At 37.4% G+C, this 13,541-nt stretch overlaps 1 protein-coding gene across 21 annotated transcripts in view; it reads right to left on the reverse strand.

The window, feature by feature from the left end:
- Window positions 1-13,541, reverse strand: part of DLG2 (discs large MAGUK scaffold protein 2) — a 991,421-nt gene that overhangs the window by 25,115 nt on the left and 952,765 nt on the right. For 14 of the 21 annotated variants that reach the window (XM_088051071.1, XM_088051059.1, XM_088051056.1 and 11 more), the window contains one exon: window positions 2,118-2,217. In XM_088051071.1, the coding sequence (XP_087907197.1) occupies window positions 2,118-2,217 (100 nt within the window). Of the gene's footprint in view, window positions 1-1,174; window positions 1,221-2,117; window positions 2,218-13,541 lie in introns of all 21 variants that reach the window. The other 7 variants (XM_088051060.1, XM_088051057.1, XM_088051062.1 and 4 more) reach the window with 1 other exon arrangement.

Genomic DNA, 13,541 nt, shown 5'->3' on the forward strand with positions numbered 1-13,541 from the left:
CATTCGTTGCTAATGAGCTGCTATGACACTTAAATGATCATAGAATAGTTAAAATTCAGGTGCCAGTGACATTTGCTGTCTATCACTGACAAAACCAGTCTTGCAGAACCATTCTTCCTTGTACAAGAGATAAAGCTTTCATCTTTAAATTGTGAGCCACTGTATGGCATTAAGTTAAACCATTAAAATGTTCCTTCAACAATTCAGTCAGAAACAGAATTATCTCCAAAACTGTGTGCATGGATGTGCATTCCTGCAATTAAAAAGCACATACAAAACAGTAGGCAATGCAGCATTAACACACATTTTGCTCCAATTACTTGCTGCTTAAGAAAAGGAAAAACAACTGAGGAACAAGTAGCCAAACGCATGCAAGTGGCATTTTGTTTATATTATTTAGCTCTGGATACAGAATTTAATACAGCTATATATGTACAAATCAGCAGCAAATATTTCATTCTATACAGTTTTTCTGGTTCACATATTGAAGAAACAAAATTGTTTCAGAGCAATGATCTGACACATTATACACTCTGCAATACCAAGTCTTGAGACAGGATTGCTGCATCAGGAAAAAATGGATTAAGGTGATGTGACAGAGAATAGATTGCTAATGGTGAAGACTGGTCCAAAATTAGCTTTGGAGAATGCATGATCTTCTCTAGCCTGCAAATGACTTCTTCCATTAATAACAAATACTAATCTAAAAATTCAGCAAAGTAACAAACACTCCCATGCAAAAAGCTGAAAATGCAGAAGCAACAGCATAAACTAATTTTCTATTGATCTCCTCAGGATGTGATCATGTTAAAATGTTTAACTTTCCCTTTAGATGGAGAGGGAGGGATTGTTGCTGAAAAGAACAGTCTAGGCAGCAAAACGCATTCTAGGTATGCTACTCTACAGAACTGCCATGATGGGAACAATAATATACTGTCAGAAACAAAAGGTGTTATTACAAAAGAAGTGAAAGTGTCTGCTTGATACACTGTATGTTATTTAATACCATCATGCAGAACAGAACGATTGAAACATTTGTAATGCATTCACAGCTGGGTAACAAATAAAACTCTATCTTGTGCATGCTAGGAGTGGAGGGTCCTTAGAGAAGAAACGGAAGCCAAAACAAAACAAAACAAAAAAGGGTTTACAGTGACCATTCCTGGGAACTTACTCAGAGTCTTTGTTCCATAACCGTCGTCACCTAATCCGGGGATGTCCTGCACGGAAGTCCCCAGAGAGAGCAATGAGAAAGGAAGAACAGCCGCAGAGAGGAAGGAAGAAGTCAGTGGAGTTGAAATGGATACTACCATGACTGACCATGTTGATTAAGCAATCTGGATCCCTGCCTTTTCTTTCTGAAACAAATTTAGACCCATATTCTATGGAAATTCAGCCAAAGAAAGGGGCAGTGACTGTGAAACATGCCTTTTGGAGCTGTGAGGAAGAAGGAACAACCAGATAAATAAAGTTCCAGGAACTATCCTCACTGGATAAATTTAGGACAGAATTATTAAAAAAAAAAAAAAGAGTGAATATTTGGGCTTGGAACTAGAAAATATTTTTAATAATGCTGGTTCCCTATATAATTTAAGCAAGCAATAAATGCTTTTGGTGGTACATATTTCAAGATCCAATTTAGTTCTTTAAGCTGTTAACATGGTCGTTTCCTTTAATTGTTAAACTTCCAGTGAAGCTGCCCATGGAAAGCAACTTGGTGAAAGTCAAAGGTAAAAAAAGATTAGAAGAGATATTTTAAAAACTAATTAGTTTAGTATTTTCAAAGAAATCACGTTTGCCTTATTTTGAGCCAATTCTGATCTGGGAATATTTCTGAGAGACAATTTTGGACTTATGACAGGTGTCACCACAACTTTGAGGAGCCATATTTCCGCTTCCAAAAGTTAAGGTCACTGCTTTATTCTTCTGAAAATAGCATTTCCAGAGATGGAAGGAGAAGCTGGATCCAAACTGCAGTCATACATTGGTCACAGTAGTAATACCTCTCCTGCCTGCCTATGACAGATATTTGCCTGCATGTGTGGGATACTGGTATCATGCGTGTCACCCATTTGTTGTGCTGCTGCATGTGACATCGTCTCCAAGAGGTTACTTACGTTCTGGATCACTTGTTTCCTGCTCACTCTGCTCCTTGCTCTTGTAGAATGGGAATTTTCGTGAAAAGATGAAGTTCTTTTTACGCTTGTCATTGAATGACTGTGAAGGAGAAAAGGCATGGGGCAAAAACAGGGACGTCTAATTGTTGTCACACTCATGCTGACAAAACAACTAGTTTGTAAAAGTGGAGAGAACTGTAGTGACTCAAATCAGCACAAACTAAGTGGCTGCAAAGAATCAGAGGTGTGGTGAGGTCTGAAATTTGAAGGCAAAGCTCCTGAAGACTGGATCAATTCTATTCCAGAGGTCATAAGTCACAATGTACAGCTCCTTAGAAACTGTTGTGTTTTACTTGTTTGGATGAAGGGGTACAGATGGTTCAGCATGCTTTGAGATCAAGCCATCCATCTTTAATCACAGCAGACTGTGCACAGAATTAATTAACTATCTGAAAAGAATAGGCTGTAATGTGGAAAGCGGAAGCCTTTGATTTGCTTGTAGTGTGTGGATTCAGCCCTGTGTCAATTAAAATAAAAATTTCTTCACTGGTAGGTGCTGTTGATTTCATAATGTTTTATTTGGCCTCTATTGACAACTTCATAAGTGTGTTTTAATGTTTTTTCTGGGCATAATGATAAAAACCAACTTGGTTTTATTTTATAGATTTATATCTATGCATTAGGTTTCTCTGGATATACTTTTAGTTCTATGTGATTTAGAAACTGAATTCTGCTGATAAGCAGTATTTCATTGCATGTTGAGCAACATATTTCGCTGTAATTTTTCAAATCAGAAATGAATACAGATGAAATTGGGGTTTCTTACATGATAAAACCTTTGACTTCATAAACAATTGCAAGGACTTACACCACTATCCTATGTAAAACCAGGATATGCCTACTTGGGACATTTATTTGTGTTACTAAATAAGGAAATAGGGTCCTTATATAGTCAATTGAAAGAAGCTGGCATTTCTAGAGGGCACACAGAGCTGTAGACAGTGTGTGTCTGAAGTGATCTGTGCTGTCAGTCAGACAATGACCTATAATGTCTCTTATACTGAACATAAACACAGGACTTTGCAAGTGATGACCTCCAAGAGAGCAGAGACCTTCTTAAATCATTTAAAGAACCAATCTCAAGTGTTTGTCATTGCTCAAATTGAATATAACCAGTATTTGGCTCCAGTTCTGCTATGGAATATATTTAGTCTCAGCACACAATTTATTTTCTTCTATTTTGAAATAATGGAATAAAATGTGGTTTAAAATATGTATTTCTGAAAGATGGATACTGAAAATCTCTGTTGAAATAGTTGGATACTCATGTCACGAAAGTTTCATACCACTTTTACATTTCAAGCATATTTAAAGTTTAGTAACTGAAAACAAAGAAAAAAATGCACATGTAGAATAAATGATCCATGAAAAATCTCTCAGAGTATGTAAACATTCAATGTGAAATTAATGTGGAGGTCATGCACAAATAATCCAGACAGCATGCAATTTCAAAACAAAGCAAATATGAAAGAAAGCCAGAGGGGAAAAAAAAAAAAGCACATGAAGGATTAAAGTAATCAATGGATGAAAGGAGGACTGACATGCACAGTACATCACTTTAATGACCTAATGGATATAATTAAATTAAAATGTGTTTTCTGTGATAATTTCTTTTACTTTTCCAAAGAAAGGAATGTAGCATGTTAACATTTCTGTTTGTGAAAATGTTGTTTGTCATGATTTATCTGAATTTGACATAGTAATGCTATTGGCATTACACTTTAAAAGGGAAAAAATATATATATAAACAATAACACCTCAAAAAGCAAGGGGGTCTTAAAATTACAACCACTTCATTACAGCACTTTGGAATTCAAGAGAATGTTATCAAAATAATAAATAAATATGCTGTGTTTCACAGAAAATATATGAGAAATAACACTTATATATATATTGTTTCAATTTTTTTCCCCAACAGTCTAGAGCAAAAACTTCAGAAAATACATTTTCACCAGAAAAACATATTATTTGCATGCTTATGCATGATCTAACAGTATACACCAAATTAGACAGATATTTTATACTGTTATATAAACCTTTTCTCCTTTTGCAGTTTCTAGTACTGGGTTGCTTTTTTAATAAGATATTGTTCCACTTCAAATTGGATGATCAAAATCTGGTAATTCACAGCAGATGACTATCATGTGCAGCTATGTCACTGTATTTACACCAGTAAAAAGCTTTCTTCCTAAAATGAAGCTGATCTAGTTATATTAATATCCATAACCAAATATGTTTATGCATGTGATAATATTTCTTTAGATTAATCAATGTGTATATTCATGTTAATTACCATATATACTAGCATGGTGTAGTCAGAGGGTTTATATCTAGAATAACAAAGAAATTGTAAAACAATATAAAACACTAAAGTGGGTCTGACTCTACAAACTTATAGAAGTAATTAGCCCTTGGTATTAACTGAATGAGCTTACCAAGTGTTTATTTCCTTAAATTAAGTGCATGTTTCTTCACAAGGAATCAAAGACAAAAGCCTTGATTTTGGTTTTGTATCCAATATAAATGGTGTTAAAGTCAGGCTGAGGGTCTCCACCTTAAGGATATGAAATCCTGCTAACAACCCCAAAAAGGCTTCTTACAGGTATCATGATTTATATCTCTAATGCATAGAGACAAGGGGCTTGGAAAATAGAGAAGAAGGAGACTCACACAGAATAAAACCATGTTTCTGTTGCACACACCATATTAATTCCAGATTTTGCTCCATTGGTGGAAGAGCAGAGACCAACACTGAGTGTGTAATTTGTGTTTTAAGAAAGGATCACGTATACGAGGATCTGTGGCAAGGTTAAACTCCAAAATTCCGATGTATATTTGAGAAATTTTATTTCAATACACTGGAAACTTTGGACCTGTCAGAGCCATAGGCTCTGTATGCTTATGGAAAGCTGTGAAAATAGATGTAGGATAAATGAGACAGAGGTAACTGCCTACATCACTCCACCTGATACAAAAGTTGCATGCAACTGGAATTGCACTTGTGATAGCAAGCTTAGCCTGACTGAAGAGCATTTATGCAGGCAGAGTTTCTGAAAGTCAGTGAAAAAGTGCCAGAAAACAGATTCCTTGTAAGTTGCAGGTTCTTTGACATGATAATGTAAAAACTTGTAATGGCAAATAACTCAGACATTTCAGGAGGTACTTTAAACAGACAAGTGCCTAAGACTAAAAGGCAAATTAAATTTTCAAGTTGTTTGACAACAGAACAGTGACATCATTCACAGCACTTGATCTGCAATGGAAAAGAGTCTCTTTTCAGAACAGAAAAGTGGAGGAAAGCGTTCACTGATGTCCTGGTTTGAATCCTTGTTTGATAGTACTTAAGCACAGACTGTGTTTTGAAGAAGCCAAGAAAAATAATTGTGATGTGCACTGTGCACTGTTGCTTGACCAAGTATCCCCAGATGTCCTCAGTTATGTAAGCCTGGGTTACACATAGCAACCTTCCCTGGTTGTGACAGACATTAAACCTCTGCGTGTTTCTTCTTCTCAAGAACTCTCTTGGGTACTTTTTTGTGTCAACATCAGTTTTGTATTCTAAATGCTTTTCCCTAGGCTCAACAGACATATATATGTTACTCATCAGCTAATAGGGTAGTGGTTTTTAAAGGAAATTTTCATGTAACATTAAATAAACAATCCACCTAAAAAATCTTCTTTGTAGTGGTAAACATCACAAAAAACAGTCTCAGTAATTTGATAGTTGTACCATACTGCAATAGGCAACTATATTGTTGTTTACCTTGAGCTTCTTAATTTTTTTTCATAGTGTAGCAGATCCAATTCCTACTATTTAGCACCAATGTGCTCTTGACAGGGGTTGTCCTCTTTAGGCATTGCAGAAGATCCTAATATGTTGGGGAAAGATTTTTTAAGGTGCTCAAACAGATCTATTTTCTCAAAGCCAATAAACTCTCAACTCATGCTTCAGGAATGCTTTTTTTTGCCATTTCATTCAACAAATGCTAATCCTCAGTCATGAGCTGGGAACGAGTGTACATGGCCACCTGAGAGAAAGCTGTTCCAGAGCACTGGCTGTGAAATTCTTTTTTACAGGGTGTAGATGGATTTCATATACCATATAATTTTAGGGAGGTTTGAGTTATACTTTAACCTAGTTTTTAAGTTAAATTATTATGTATGTCAGTTTTGTTCTCAGGTTGGTCTAGCAGTGTGTATGAGAAATTAATTTTACTGCTTCTCATCTGCAATGTGGTTTTCTTATTTTTCTTCTTTAATATATGACTTTAGCCTAAATTGAATGAAAATCCCTCATGTACTCAGCCTTCTACAAAAATCTACAAAATTTATTATCAACATTATGTCTCTGCAATCCTTTGCTCTATATTTAACACGTTTTGTATTAGGGAGATTCATTTACTCATTTGAACACTGACTTTAATGACAGATTGGACACTCAAACACTGTTAAACCCCAATATTTAAATATTTTAATTTTATAGATTTCTATATTATATATTTTCAATCTCTCCCATCATACCAATGATCTGCACTGACACCAGAAAGAAAATTTTTGGACTGTAACATATACTCAGTGTTATTTCTTCTTAGAAGCATATCTATCACCTCACTGGTTTTATGATGGGCTTTTTCACCTGGCAATCCCAAGCCATGATGAATTTGAAATCTCAGGCTAAATGACCTGACCAAGTCTAGAGGATTGCCAGTGCTATTGAGCCATTCTTTCTTTCCTGATGTAACCCTAAACTTGGCCATGGCCTGGGTTGACACACATGGAGAGCACTTCAAAGTGTCCGTGCAGACATGCAGAAGATAAGCTGAGGAGTTGTTAGTGGCAACTGTAAGTCTGGTTGTACAGAGATCACAGAGTACATTGTCTGAGATGTTGATCTCTCATTCTGCACACACAATTACATGCTGGCAAACAGCACTAGCCAACTTCACTATGATTTTTAGGAGATGCAAGGGGAAAGACATCTCTAATGTGTTACGTTCAGCCTTTACTTTACTTAGATACTTCAAGCCTGGGCTACAGTCATTCCTTGTTGAGATTTTGTACCATATCTGTTTTGATAAGTGAGAATCAACTGGGTGAGAAGAAGCTTAGATGAAAATAACTCCGTTTGCTTAGTTTTCCCATGAAGTTGTAGGGAGATTTGGGTGTTGGCAATCCAAAATGAAAAAGTAAAAGCCTGATTAGAAACTCCACGCTGTCTAGCTTCTCCAGACAAGGGTACGATGTCTTAGTATTCATGAGCATGAAATTTTAATAATTTTGTTTTTAAAGACGGAATTATTGCTTGTTGTCTGCCGGTAGCTCAATTTTAATTCCTGACAAACAACAGTTAAAACCAACATAAACTACTGGGGGAGAAGAAAGACCGACAGACTTTCAAGAAAACACATAAAATCAGTGCTTCCAATTTTTCAAACCTGTATTTAACTTGGTGCAAGGTGTGAAGGGAGTACTTTTCTATGCTAATTTTCATGGTAATATCATTGTTAGCAAGATGAAACACCAACATAAAATCTTGCTTACGTGACAGCCAAGGTAATTTACACATATCTGCAGGTTGTACACCAAGATAGTGGGAAGGAATTGTCGAAACAGCATTACAGGAATTGATAGCATGAAAATAAGAAAGGGCAAAGCTTCTTGACAGTGAAATCAATTTGGATGTAGAATAATCTTCCCCAAGGGAAGTGGAAAAGCCTTGATAATTTTTTCACATTTAAAAGAAATCTGCTAATCTTAAGTACTGTGGGGAATAACACTGCAAGTGTCTGGAGTGAATGGGGTGGTGAAGGGAAAAGAACTAAACAACAATCCTCTCCCAGCTCTAATATCTGTGTTTCTGTGATGAGATGCTCACAGACCCAGCCTCTCAGAGTTGCGCTGCAGTCCAGTGAGGGCTTGGACCTAGCCAAGCTCACTGCAGCCAAATGGGCAGTATGAAGGTCTTCCTCTCCTTCCTCAAGTCTCCAACTGGAATCAGGAAGTGTATTTGATGTTTGGCAATGTTGTCCTAAATGTTCCTCAACTCAGTATTTTCAATGTTTTTTTTTCCTGAAAAGGACCTTTCCCACTTAGAGCTGATGTACATCATCAGCTACTGATCCCACTGATAAATGTTTGTGCATGTGAACCTGTCCCAGCACTCTGTGCAGCAACAATGTCAAAAGTGCTCAGAGATCAAAGGTAGCATAGTGTGCACTTGGCAAAAATTTGGATCTGATCACCCAGACCCACAGGTTTTCCTACAGTATACTGTAGGACCTTTATCCACTTGAACTTTGTTCCTCAGCTATGATAAGTTCTTTTTTAGAACTCTGATTTCCATTTGACTGCTGATGCTTCTTTAGGTTTCAAAATGAAATTGAGGATTTTGGTCTTTATGCAGTCTTTTGAATTAATTTCACTAATAAATGGAGCTGCAGAAGGTATTGGTTATCTGTGCTATTAAAAAAACCAACAACTTGCTCATTTATAACTGTTTTTTTGTGAAAACATTCGTGCAATCAAATGCTGTGCACTTGTGCAAGTAAAAACTACTGCATTAAATGGATCATTGCACAAAATAAGTTGCATAAAGACCTTTATTACTCTTTGTTTTGGAGTAGTGGAGAGATTTACAATGCCTACATGCCTTCAAACTGTACTTATGGAAAATATAGTTGGACAGGATAATCTTTTGAACTTCCCTTTTGAGTTAAAAGAAGAGTGACTGGTGTATCAGGCTGAATTATGGCAAAGGTCTGGCTCAGCAGACAAATCATACCAGGCTCTTGGTTTCAACTGAATACATTGATTTATTTAGGCATTACACTTAAAGTTATAATAAATAAAGGCATGGGAAAACAAGCCCAAAGTCAATCTCTAAATGGGTCTGAGGTTTGTTTAGGAGGTGAAGCTCCCACATCTTGCAGTAATGCATCTCACATGACCAGTGACACAGGAGGATATCAAGTTAGATGGACTGTGGCTTTGACCCAGGTGGCAGTGTCTGTGTCCCTATAACCTCCCAAACATGGTCTCTGAGTCACTAAGGCAATCACTGAGCTGCTTTAATTTAAGCGAGTCAGAAATAAAGATGTGAAATATAGAGCATGTCTCCCCTGGATGAGTGGTGATGCTTAACGCCACACTTCTGGATCTTTGTGTGATATCTTACTAGAAGAAAACATTGTTCTCTTTCTAATTCTTTGACAGTATCTACTGCCAAAACTAAAAATTTTTCTTTTCAACCAATTTTTTAGAAGAAAACCCAAGTAACTATGGCATTATCTATACATACATACAAACTTCCTACTATTTAATTCAGGATATTAGACAGCAAGTTATAAAAATAGACCACACATGAAATTCAACTCAGCACAAATTTCTGCTGGAACAGCTTAGAAAAAAAACAATTAACTATCAGCTGTAAACTTTGGTATTTTACCTGTGCTAGCAAATTTCCACTGTGTTACATTTAATCTGTGACTGATTTAAACATTGCACTACATATCTTTATGTCAGTGACTCTCCTAAAAATTTCTCTTACCTAAGCAGGGATGGCACAAACTTCTGTGGGATAGGAAGGACAGATACTATAGTTCCTAATAGTATGGCCACCTAAGAAACAGTATTTTCCTATAAATAAAACTCCACACAGCTATCAGAATTACTGAAAAATTACAGAAAAAATTGTAAAATCTATAAAATACATGTGCTTATATTGCTCATTAACTGAAAAACTACTCTGAGAAAATTCCAGTAGGCAGAAATATTTTTCATCATCAGGATGAATTAAATGACAATTCCTGTATTTCTCAAATTTTCCACTCTAATCCACTTTGCTTAAAAATTGCTGGCTGATATTTAGAATTTCTACTTCTCAATAAAATGAAATATGGAAAACCAAAAATTTTTTACCTTAATATTTTCTTTCAATTTGAAAGAAATTTTTTCAAATACCTTACTTTTGCTGGATTTTTCAAAGAAAGCTATGGAAACATATTTCTTCAGCTGGGTAAAAGCCTCAAGTTTGATCTGACAGCTAGTTTTTCACTATTTCTAAAACTGATTCACCTTCTTAAAAACCAAGATTCTTTTAGGCATGCCAGTTTCCTGCCAGAGACAACACTGCTACTATGACATAAATTAAAACTGAAGACTCACTTGTTTTCCTTTATTTTTGACTGTACCTGGACCCAACAGGCATTATTATTAAATTACTGCATGTCTTTGTGGAGTGCCTCAAGATAACCTGGAACAACAAGAATCCATACAGTTAATTTTTTCTGGCTATGTGCTGTTTTATCATTTGAATTTCATTTGATTACTTCAGCACATGAGTGAAGCAGATGCTGATGACAGCATTACTGCTAATGCACCTTGGAGAGAAGCTGAGCAAAAAGAGTTCAGCTCAAGGGGAATGGTGAGGGCAGCCCAATATTGCAGGCTCAGGTCAATCCAAAAGTGCAGCCAGCATCCACTGCCTGGCACCAGCTCCATCATGAAGTGTGAAGACACAGCTGTGGAGGATGTGAAAACTCATGAAAGAGCAAGGGCAGTCGGACAAATGAGATTCAGATTTGCCTCCTTGTCCTGGCTACAGAGAGGGGCGTGGACTTAAGTGCTGTGAACATGTGACCAAGCTGTTGTTCTATACCACACACATCATCCGTGGGGTATGTGGATTCAACAGGAAATGCTGGGTACCCTTTACTGCCAGTCATCCAGTGTGAGTGCCTTATTTGAAGTTTAATTTCCTGCTGGTATTAAAACCAGCAAATCTCCTCCCAGAAATAAGTTGTTCCACAAACAAGAACAATACTGAGATCGGTTTCTTCCATGACATCCAATGTTATCCCCTTTTGGAGGTCTTAAAGCTTTTGACAGAACTTAAATCCAACAGAGACAGAAAACCATAGAATCATAAAATATCCTGAGTTGGAAGGGACCACCAAAGATCATCGAGTCCATAGTCCAGCTCCTGTCCCTGCACAGAACCATCCCCAAGACACCATGTGCCTGAGAGCGTTGTCCAAAGGCTTCTAGAAGTGTGTCAGGTTTGGTGTTGTGACCACACTCCTGCGGAGCCTGTTCCAGTGCCCAACCACCCTCTGGGTGAAGAAGCTTTCCCCAGTATCCAACCTAAACCTTCCCTGACTCAGCTTCTTCCCTTAGGTGCTGTCACTGGTCACCAGAGAGAAGAGATCAGTGTCTGTCCCTCTGCTTCCCCTTGTGAAGAAGTTGTAGTCTGCAACAAGGAATCCCCTTTGCCTCTCAGGAATGATGACCTTTTAAATTACAGACTGAGTGCTAATGAGCTCTCCAAATCAGCAGCTTTTTGAATGTACTCAAATTGGGGATCTCCCTCTACTTTTATGTTTGTCCCAGTACCAATCACTTTAGGAAATCTGTTCATTGTGTCAAATATCTTTCGAAAAGAAGTGCAAAGAAAAGTTGATCAAAATCCACTGCATAAGTAGAAAACTTTCAGATTATGGACTAGAGAACTGCTTCTCCCTAAAGGTGGTGAACCTTTATACTTAGAAAACTGAACCCTAGAATTTATGTTAGAAAAAAAATCTTCATTACTCAGAGAGAGTGTATACACAGCCTAATACACTGTAATGCTTTTTTTCAGTCAGGGATTAAATTGAGATAATTGCCTTTTTCTCTGCATTGATACACCCAGCTCTGCCCCAGTAAACTACTAGCACAAATGCTGTACCTGAGACAGGTACAAGGGCAGGTGTGACTGTAGCTTCTGCTTAGTGACAAATAATCCAATTTCCATAGACACTCATAGAAGAAGAAATGAAAACAGGGTTAAACTGCAGCAGTTCAGCCATTTCTAAGGATGAGGACAGTGAGGCACTGAAGTGGGTTGTTTGGGAAGAATATGAAAAATCTGTTGTGGCAGCTCTTTAAGCAGAGATTAGACAAAATTTGGATATAGAAGGAAGTTACACATGAAACCCTCAGGGCAGAGGCAACCATCTGAGGTTCCTAAAGACCAGTCCTGATCTGTTTTGATTACTAGGGCTGAAAATATAATTTCTAGAGCATAAATGGTTTGGAAACATGTGGGTTTATTTGTTTGGCTTTCTCCCCTGCCCTCCTTCAAATTCCTAAAAAACTGTCAAAAGGTGTCCTCTGTATTAAGTTCTGTCTGTCACTGGATTTTTGACACTTGGAGGAGAGGTGCATTAAATATGCAGAGGGTTTTGTTTACCCACAATACCAAATTTGCTATCTCAGTCAGGTTTTGCTTTTTCCTTTCATGCCTCAGTGCAATGTTGCTAAAATGACAATAAAGCAAGAATATGACCCTACATTTCAGGCATCTGGGATCTGTAAACAGAATCTGCACATAAGAAATATTATTAAATGTAATCAAACTTCTGACGGCCGTAATAAACTCATTTGGAGGCAACTGAAGAGGCCAGCTGAGTGTGATGTAGGTGATCTGACTGGAATCTGAAAAGAACTGTGGCTGACAAGCTAAGTGAACAGAAAAAAACCCTAATGGGTAGTGATGGAGCAGTGTGGTGTGGGTCACAGCCCAGGACCTGCACTGCTGATGAGCAGCAGAGCTGGAAGGGGTTTTGGAGGGATGGGGCAGTCCCTTTTCTTGGCAGGCACCTTATCCCTGTTCAGCACCCTGCTGAGCCTCACTAGGGCAGGCACCCATCTGGGAATGCTTCCCATGCGCTGAATAGCTCCCCACACCCTGACACACACATTAAAAATGGGATTGTGGGAGACATCATTTTTGTTTCATTGGGAAATGAAATAGAGTATTTGTACGTAAGGTAATATTCTGGAGTCACTGGCCAGATAAGGAGTGAAATGAATGTGGTATAAAAAACCAGTTCTCTGTATAAAATTAAGTTTTAGCTACATGTTTCTTGATATTTCAACACATCTCTGGAAACAGACAACACCCATAAATATTAGAAAAACTGAGGTGTTTCTAAAACACCTTTCCAAGAGCTATGATTTCAACTGCAGAATATTTTGAAGAGACAGTTAAGGAAGTGTATGTGATCTGACAGAGAGAAAAGCAAAAGGTGCTATTTTTGTCTCCTGAAAGACCTGTTGTAATTACAACAGTTAAGAAAAAAGCAGATTACTGGCTAATCTCTATTTCCCCCCTGCAATATTTCTGTCACTTGACACTTTGTTTGATTCACTAAAAAATCTGAAAAGCCCTCAACAACTGTGGGTTTTAGGATTAGAAAAGGAAATGCTATTTTTGTTCAGTCTGAAGCCTGTGATAGAGTGAGTTACCAAGAATTCGGTATGCTGTTTTGGTAGATACATAACCCTGTTCACAGCTACTCACATGCTCTGCTCCTTTTGGTGCAA

The sequence above is a fragment of the Pseudopodoces humilis genome, chromosome 2 (genome assembly GCF_049639895.1).
Source record: "Pseudopodoces humilis isolate 2021_Gansu_Grassland_sample_001 chromosome 2, ASM4963989v1, whole genome shotgun sequence".
NCBI lineage: Eukaryota > Metazoa > Chordata > Aves > Passeriformes > Paridae > Pseudopodoces > Pseudopodoces humilis.